Consider the following 9,233-nt stretch of genomic DNA (forward strand, 5'->3'; position numbering starts at 1 on the left):
TCGACTAGTGAAAGGAGAGCGAAAAAGTTGGCTTAAAGCTCAACATTCAGAAATCGAAGATCATGGCATCCGGTCCCATCACTTCATGGGAAATAGATGGGGAAACAGTGTCAGACTTTGTTTTTTTGGGAAAAAAATCACTGCAGATATGAAATTAAAAGACGCTTATTCCCTGGAAGAAAAGTTATGACCAACCTAGATAGCATATTCAAAAGCAGAGACATTACTTTGCCGACTAAGGTTCGTCTAATCAAGGCTATGGTTTTTCCAGTGGTCATGTATGGATGTGAGAATTGGACTATAAAGAAAGCTGAGCACCCAAGAATTGATGCTTTTGAACCGTGGTGTTGGAGAAGACTCTTGAGAGTCCCTGGGACTGCAAGGAGATCCAACCAGTCCATTCTGAAGATCATCAGCCCTGGGGTTTCTTTGGAAGGAATGATGCTAAAGCTGAAACTACAGTACTTTGGCCACCTCATGCAAAGAGTTGACTCATTGGAAGACTCTGATGCTGGGAGGGATTGGGGGCAGGAGGAGAAGGGGACGACCAAGGATGAGATGGCTGGATGGCATCACTGACTCGATGGACGTGCGTCTGAGTGAACTCTGGGAGTTGGTGATGGACAGGGAGGCCTGGTGTGCTATGATTCATGCTGATTCATGGGGTCGCAAAGAGTCGGACACGACTGAGCGACTGAAGTGAACTGAACTACCACAAGGATGACTCCAAAGTTGATTTCTCATATTCCAACCATTCTCTGAGCCCTAAACTCCAATGTTCAACCCTCTACTAGACCTTGCTACTAAAACATAAGCGGTAACTCAAATTCAACATGTTTTGGTATCTACCTCTTAATCCTGCTGCCTAATTCAGTGCTACTCACTCAGCTGTCCAAGCAAGGAATATCTGCATTACCTTTAAATCTTCCACATTTAACTGATCATCAAATATCATCATATACATATCATATAAAATGTCTCTAAACTGCTGCCTCTGTCATTTCCCTATATTTAGGCTTCAATTATTGCAACGGTTTCATTACTGTTTCTCCCATGTTCTATAATGTATACCAAATAAAGTCCATTCTCCCTGGGAGAGCATATAAACAGGCCTCATAAAACCCACCAGTTTTTGTTTTTATATCTTTTCTGCTTCATGCATACTGCCCTACACCTCCTCTACCATAGATAACTTCACCTATTCCATTTGCATACCACATTCCAAGGCAACATGCTTTTATCCCTTGTTCACTGAATAAGCAATGAATCATTGTTTAGTGTTCACTCAGTCATTTCTTTATGATTTTTCTTGATTCTCTGCAGAAAGAGGAATAATTTTATCACTGTGAATTAGATTGTGGTCCTACACTGCTTAATATCTTCCCTTATTACAAGTTACCACATTGTGTTATTTTAACCATATATATTTATGTGTTCTTTCCTCTTGGTGCTCCTTGAGGATCATGCTTAGCTCAATGTTTTATTCTTTATGCATTAAACAGTAGAGTCTCTCCTCTCACACTCATTTGTCACTGCTTTATTCTCTCCAAACCTGCTATGCTCCCAGAAAAGTAAAATAAAAAAAAAAATGTAAGTAGTAACGATTGATAACTCCAGGTGTTAATGAGAGTAAAATAAACCGAGGTCGGGGGAGGCGACCCACAGGTTAAGTGTATGCCCTCATAGCCAAATGCTGGATTAAGGGAGCCTGTCCTCTATCAAAGGTAGTTTCAAGTATCCAAGGCTAAAGATGACTGATGGCTATGGCACTGTTTCAAGATCATAAAGAGAAAGAGGGACATTTAAAAATATGTACAGAGCACTATTATCACCTATTCATCATTCAATACTCCTTTTTTCAACGCATACTTTGAAGGCCTGCTATACACCAATCACTGTTCTGAGCAATGGGGATGGATAGATAGGTAAACCAGGTCTTTGCGCTTAGATCTTACATTCTAATAAGTGGAACATAAATACATAATGCAAAGTTAGTGATGGATACTATACAGAAAAATACAGTAAAGGGGGTGAGGGTTGATACTTTAGAGAGTAACCAAGGAAAGACCTTCTTTAAAAAAGGTAACATTTCACTAAGTCCTAATGCACCAGCAGAGTCACATGCAGATAACAACAGAAAGTGTCTCGGAGGCAGATGGAAAAGCATATAGGAAGAAGGAAAGACTGAACAGGGTTCGGCATATTCAAGGAACAGTGTCCCTGTGGCACAGTAACTGAAGGAGAGTGGTATAAAATAAAATCTTAACTCTTAGGTAAAATAATTGGATTATCTGAGAAAGCGTGATAACAAGTAATTTTAACCACATACAATTTCTATCCTGTAAGTGGACTCAGACCCTAACACTGATGTAAATAAACAAATGTAGCATAATTCTATATAATAAGAGTAAATTACTGGTTGATGATAAAGAAAGGTCAATATTCATATCCCACTGATGATACGTCCATTGATTTCCCAATGCCCATATTCAGTCTTAAATCCAATTTTAGTGTGTTGACCCCTCCACCGAACCGTGTGTATGCATGCTCGATTGTATCTGATTCTTTAGGACCCCATGGACCAGGCTCCTCTGTCCTTGGGATTCTCCAGGCAAGAATACTGGAGTGGGCTGCCCCTCCCTTCTCCAGGATATCTTCCCAACTCAGAGATAGAACCAGGGTCTCTTATGTCTCCTGCACTGGCAGGCAGGGTTCTTTACCACTACCGCCACGTGGGAAGCCATGGGCCCAAGGCCTGATGTTTAATTCAGCACCCCTCTCCCCCCATGCTAAGTTAAGCTGCTTTTGGGCTACTGCTAAACTGGCAGGCTCCCCTTGTGGCTAAGCTAGTTAAGAATCTGCCTGCCATGTGGGAGACCTGGGTTCAATCCCTGGGTTGGGAAGATCCCCTGGAGAAAAGAAAGGCTACCTACTCCAGTATTTTGGCCTGGAGAATTCCAGGGACTGTATAGTCCATGAGGTCAGAGAACTGGACAGGAGCGATTTTCACTTTCAAACTCAGGGCAGGACCTCTGATTCTCATTTGAATTTTTAAAGGCATACCCAAGGTCTTACAGTGGGTACTTCATACCTATTCTAATGTACAGAACTACCTTTATTCCCCTCAATTACTTAAACTAAAATTCTTAACATTCATTTTATCTCATTCCTACACAAGGACCCAGATGTAAAATCTTGCACTTTCTTACTCTGAAACGCTTAAGCCTTGTTCTTCTGTTTGTACTGCCATCATTGTTTGGATTAAAAGAACTTCCCAAATGATTTCTCTCCCTTTAAACACTACACTCTAGCAATACATAGCTTTCATGACTGTCAGTCTGATTTTCTTTTCTTTTTTTTACAAAACAAGTTTCTTTCATTATTTTACCCTAGGGCTTCCCTGGTGACTCAGCGGTAGAGAATCTGGAAGCCAATGCAGGAGACTTGGGTTCGATCCCTGGGTCAGGAAGATCCCCTAGAGAATGAAATGACAACCCACTCCAGCACTCCTGCCTGGGAAATCTCACAGACAGGGGAGCCTGGTGGGCTACAGTCCCTGAGGCTGCAAATATTCAAATACGACTTAGCAACTAAACAAGTACCTCTGGAGTACCTATAATATTAAATCTAAGCTTTGCCTTACTTTTCAAGATTCTCAAAAATCTACAGGATCAATTACAATAATCTTTTCTGTAAGCAAAGCTCTCTCTTCCGAGTAGGATGAGCCCTCACCATTCCTGGAACAAACTTGATTTTTGGGTAATTCCCAAGTGTCATTAAGACTCAGCCCACAATTTCTAAAGGCAGTCTCAGTTTTAAAAGGAATTTACATATGGAAAGCCCAAATAAAGAGAAAAGAAGTGAAGTCTCCTTAGGGAAAAAAAGGAAAGCAGAAAAAACACCTTCTGATTAGAAAAAGCAACTAAAAATTTTACATTACTAATATTGATAAATAACTGAAACATTTCATTAAATTCCAATTTACAAAGTGTTTTTATTTTAGAGATGAAATAAAACTGTGGATCTCAGATAATCTGAGTGACTTGTCCAATGTCCCATTTAACTAAAATGAAGAAGCAGAGGCTTCCAAGGACTCAAAATCCCATGCCTAAACCCTGGCCTTTCCTTCCCTACAGAATAAACAGATTAAAATATTAAAGTACCTGGATGTTTAGACCTTAACAACAGCATGTTATGCAAACAAAATTATCTGCTGAAAGAATACACACAGGGATGTTTTTAAATCTTTCAGTGATCTAAATTTAGGTAAGTTCAAAATTCTTCAGATAAACAAAGCCTTTCAAAATTTGACTCCTAATTACCAGTTAGTCAAATCTACCAAACTGTTCCATCAAGTTCCAATTACACCTAAGTATTTAAATTGTTATTCTAATGATAACTTGTAGGGACTGTCTTCAATGTTATATTTAAGTAGAACAGCAAACAAAATGGGATTATCAAGGGTAAAGACATATATTACCAATTCTGTAATGTAAAAGCGGCTTATGAAATACTGAGCTTTACACTAAAAAGGGTATTACTGAAATAAACATTAAAATATAACTTCTAATATTCCTTTCATCCTTCATAAGAAACTGAGTGACATAAATGATTAAAAGTTTAAGTTCAGGAATTAGATTGCTTGGATTTGAGCTCTGGTTCTATCAACTTCCCAACTTTACCCACCAGGTCTCATTTCTGCAAAATGTGGATAATATCTTGCAGGCTTGTTTTAAATAAGAGAATGTGAAGTACTCACCATTTATGACTAAAACTCAGCAGCAGTTCAAATGAATACTAATGGTTAACTGTCAGAAGAACACAGATTAAGATGGGAATGCTAATTTTTGGCTCCTTCTCAAACCCTACTGTTGGTAACAATTTGCTGAAGAGATTAAAAAAAATGAAGAACCACCATGAAGAACACCAATTATTGGGACTTCCCTGTTGTCCAATGGTTAAGATTTCAAATGCCAATGCAGAGGTGTGGGTTCAGATCCCTGGTCAGGGAGCTAAGATCCCAGATCCCTTAAGGTCAAAAAACCAAAACATAGAAGCAATATGGTAACAAATTCAATAGACTTAAAAAAAAAAAATGGTCCATATTAAAAAAAAAACCTCAAAGGAAAAAAATTATTCATATGCACTTTGGAAGTCAGGTGGTTGGCAAAATCTGAATGTGACCTGCTCTTCATCTGTTCACAGACGTTTTCTTCAGGCACCCTGAATCAAGTCTTAGCTCACAGCAAGTTATCAATTAGTTTTGGAGAAATACTGGAATGAATTTAAACGTTTGCCAATAACAGCCTCAAAATCTATCAAAGGACTGAATCACCTAGTTCTTTTTCCCATAGCTGCCATTCTGACCTCAATTCTGATTTTAGCTGTCATCATTGGTCCGTATTTAAGAACTTAACCAAAAGTGAAACAACTGTGGATGGATAATAAGTTGGAGGTACATGGTGCCTATGGCAGTCCCAAAGCTGTATGTAAAAGGGCATGGTGAAGGACAATGCATCAGTATGTGTAACATCAAGAACAAAAATCAGAATCTCTTCTGCTTTTCTTCTTAAAAAACAAAACAAAACAAAAACAGGAAACTCTATTGATGCTGTATCAATTTCCAACATTGTAACTCACCTGTTTTTTCAGTTACATCTGAATCAGGGGTGCCTGCCCTGCTAACTTCCCCTTCAGCGTTCTCCTCTTCAGCACTAAGAGAAATTGGTGAAGAAGGGCCAGGCTGGGAGGGTTGAGGGTTTGCTTCGGGCGCTTCCTCAATCTTATTTCTTTTCTCAAAGCGAAAACGGTCCAGGTTGAAAAGATTCATATTGATATAAACTACCACTTCGTGGGGTTTGAGCTTTAAATGAACTATCTGCAGGGAGAAATTAAAAGGAGAAAAAGAGGCCATGAAAACAATATAAAATACAAAGCCACAGCAGCTCATTCCCAAGGCAATTAAGTGCCCGCAAACATGCCAGTGGCTCAGCATGACTGTTATGGCTGCGCTTCATTGTTAGGCCACAACAATCAGGTGGACAGGGGTATCCTTTCAAAATTTTCCATTGCTTTTTTTCACTCCCTCTCTCCCCCACCCCCGCCCTTCCTTCCTAGAACCACACGCTGACCCTCGCGCAACCTCCTCTTACCCCAGCACGCGCGGGCACGTTTCCCACGCTAACTCCCCTGCGGGCCGCGCGCCCGCCCACAGTGAGAGACTCCCTGTACTAAGATGCTCCCTGCCTCGAGAAAGGACGTGCCAGGGCCCGTGCCTCGACACTGCAGGGACACAAAGGGGGCCAAAGCAGGGGAGCGGCGGAGGCCGTGGTGGCGGGCACCCGCCCGGAAGTTGACGCGGCGCGAGCCCAGCTGAGAGGAAGCTGATAGGATCAAGAAAACACAGGGAAGATTCAGAAGTGCAGACTGCTGCGGCATCTCTTTCAACGATTGCTTGCTCTCTATCACTCTCCCCCTAGTACTTACAGTCTTGCAACTTCGGTGCGCTTAACAAAGACTGAAAAGCAAAAATAATTCTTGGCGTGCAGCGACGGTAGCCGGGCCGGGACCTTCTAAAACAGCACGGAGAAGCCCAATGAGCGCGTAGTGATGACGCAACACGCAACCTAGGCTTTTCTCTTCCCCAGCGACGTGCGAGGGGAAAAATGTCTAGGCGCGCGCCGTTGTCATGGTAACCCGTATCCGCCTCTTTCCCTTGGAAGCGCGCTTGTGGCCTGTTTCTCCAGGTTAGCCGAAAAGTTGTTAAGTAGAACAATAATAAATAACACAATGACAATAAATAGCCTAATAAGAATATTTAATATAATATCTGACATAATCTATACATTTATATAATCTATAAACAGTATAACATCGTTGTTCTAAAGGCATTACGTATAATCGCAACCCTTTTAAGAAGCCTGTTTTTATAAAGGAAACTGAGGCCTGCAGATGTTAAGTAGTGAAGAGGGAAAATCGAGGTATGTTGAATTTAAAAGCGTATTAACTGCCTCTGCACTGTTGTTGGAATTATTCCTAGAGTGGAATATGACAATTCACGTATCTTGATAGAAGTATTACCTGAAGAATATTTCCTCTCTTTACTCCAACATTAGAATAAACAGACAGTTTTTGAATCGTAATTTGATCCCCTGGTTGGCATTTACCTTGAAGAATTTCTGTAAATCATTCTTCTGCCAAATACATTGGTCGTTGTAAACAAATTAACACTATTTTTAAATCAGTGTTTTGAATTGTGTAACATAAACCCACAATTTGAATTGTGTAACGTAAACCCATAATTACAAAAATTAATTTTGTAGTCAATTATCTGGGTCCATAAGATTCAGGATCAATGACTGAACAATTGGGATTTCCATTGTACCTATCCTTGATATCCCATGAAATGCCCTAGATTTATGCATTAACTTATAAATAGTAAATTCTTTTTGTTAATGAAAAATATTTGCTTTAAGATCTACTCTTAGCAATTTTCAAATATGCAATACAGTAGTATTAACTGTAGTCACTGTGCTGTATGTGTAATAGAAAAAATGAATCTTTGCTTTATATTCAGAAAGATCTAGCGTTGAAAATGGATTTGATTAGCTTGATGACTTTGGTCATATTGTAAATAACATCTCAGTTTCCTCATCTTTTAATTGTGGTTGATGATACTATTGACATCTTTGCTAACATTAGCAGCTTGTGTTCATGCATATGGACACCCACCTCAAATGTCCAAGTCTGACACTACTTAGGAGTTGGCATAATTTTTAAAAAAGTATGCTCTGTTAAGTTTGAGTTTTAGATAAGCAATGAGTATTTTTTAGCATAATTATGTCCTATGCAATATTTGGAACTTGTGCATACTAAACAGTTATATGTTGTTCGTCTGAAATTTAAATTTAACATGGTGTCTTGTATTGTATTTGGCAAAGTTACTTTCACCCTACCACTTTATCACCTCTTTGACCTAGGGACTTTTTGGCTGCACATTGGGTCTAAGGGTATAGATACTAGAAACACAATTGGCCCTCAACAGAAAAGACCTGGGGAAAAGTCACTGTTAGCCATTTTGGAGCCATGTGAGCAGAGCATTTTGAGAACCAAGTCCTCAAAAGCATTCCACCTTATTCCAAGAACTCACCTGATGATTTGAACAAACCTATTTGGTTATTTTAAGGAATAAAATATTCATTAGATTTGTAAATTTTGCTAAAACTTTTGGCTCATTCTCACTATGGTACCAACTAATTTTTTTTTTTATTGTTTTCTACTTTTAAGTTTTTTTAAAGAAATAATTGAAGTATAGTTGATTTATAATGTGGAGACTATCCCCTAAAAGTATCCTAAAGAATTTTTTTTAATTTCAAGAATTTACAAAAAAAAGAGTCTTGTAAGCCTTCCCTCCCAACCCCCACCAAAAAACCCCTTTATAGAGCCTATAAAGGGACAAAAAAAAAAGTAAAAAACTTGTTCATTAAACTAAATGCTTGAAGGTACTTCTGCAGTATCTAGAGGAATGCGGAGGAAAGGATTGGGACTCAGCAATTTTCTAGATTGTGTGTGTGTGTGTGTGTGTGTGTGTGTGTGGTTGGCCAAAAAGTTAAGATATTAATTTACAGAAAAACCCAAATGAGTATTTTGGACAGCCCAATATTATTTATTTGTGCAAAAAAAATTTTTAATTTTATATCTTGGGAATACATCTTCTTTAAAATGTTCCCAGAGACATGAATCCAGCTTACAGGAGTAAAGAAATGAAGGTTTCAAGAATGACCAGTTCATGGTGTAAAAGTATTTTGTTGAGACTAAACACAGTTAGATCTTAATAATTATAAATATGGCATACTAGTCAACTTTTTGTTGCATTATCAATATATAATTTTAGTTGAATTAAACAGTAAGCTTGCTTGTCTTGTGTAGGTCAACTTCAGATTACAATGACTGTCTGCACAATGTACATACTCATCAATATTTGTTGAGTGAATGAATGGTAGTAATAACAAGACAAAATTTCAGATTAGATAGATAAACAGAAATAAGTTTTAGAATAAGCTGAGAATCTTCAAGATGATGCATGCTATGGAAGAACAACATAAACCAGAGCTTACAAATTTCAGGAAAGAGTTGACACACCTCAAGAAAGAGAAGTAAAAGAAAAAAGAAATCTTGGATTAAACTGGACGTAAAACATAGGTAAACAAACATAATAGATAATGCCTTAAGAG

The 9,233-nt window shown here is 38.7% G+C and overlaps 1 protein-coding gene across 1 annotated transcript in view; it reads right to left on the reverse strand.

Annotated features, from left to right (window-relative positions):
* Window positions 1–5,830, reverse strand: part of SMARCAD1 (SWI/SNF-related, matrix-associated actin-dependent regulator of chromatin, subfamily a, containing DEAD/H box 1) — an 88,096-nt gene extending 82,266 nt beyond the window's left edge. The window contains exon 1 of the mRNA XM_052642000.1: window positions 5,641–5,830. Coding sequence (XP_052497960.1) covers window positions 5,641–5,830 — 190 coding nt within the window. The remainder of the gene's footprint in view (window positions 1–5,640) is intronic.
* Between the last annotated feature and the right edge of the window lie 3,403 nt (window positions 5,831–9,233).

Source organism: Budorcas taxicolor, chromosome 6 (assembly GCF_023091745.1).
Source record: "Budorcas taxicolor isolate Tak-1 chromosome 6, Takin1.1, whole genome shotgun sequence".
In the NCBI taxonomy this organism is placed as follows: domain Eukaryota; kingdom Metazoa; phylum Chordata; class Mammalia; order Artiodactyla; family Bovidae; genus Budorcas; species Budorcas taxicolor.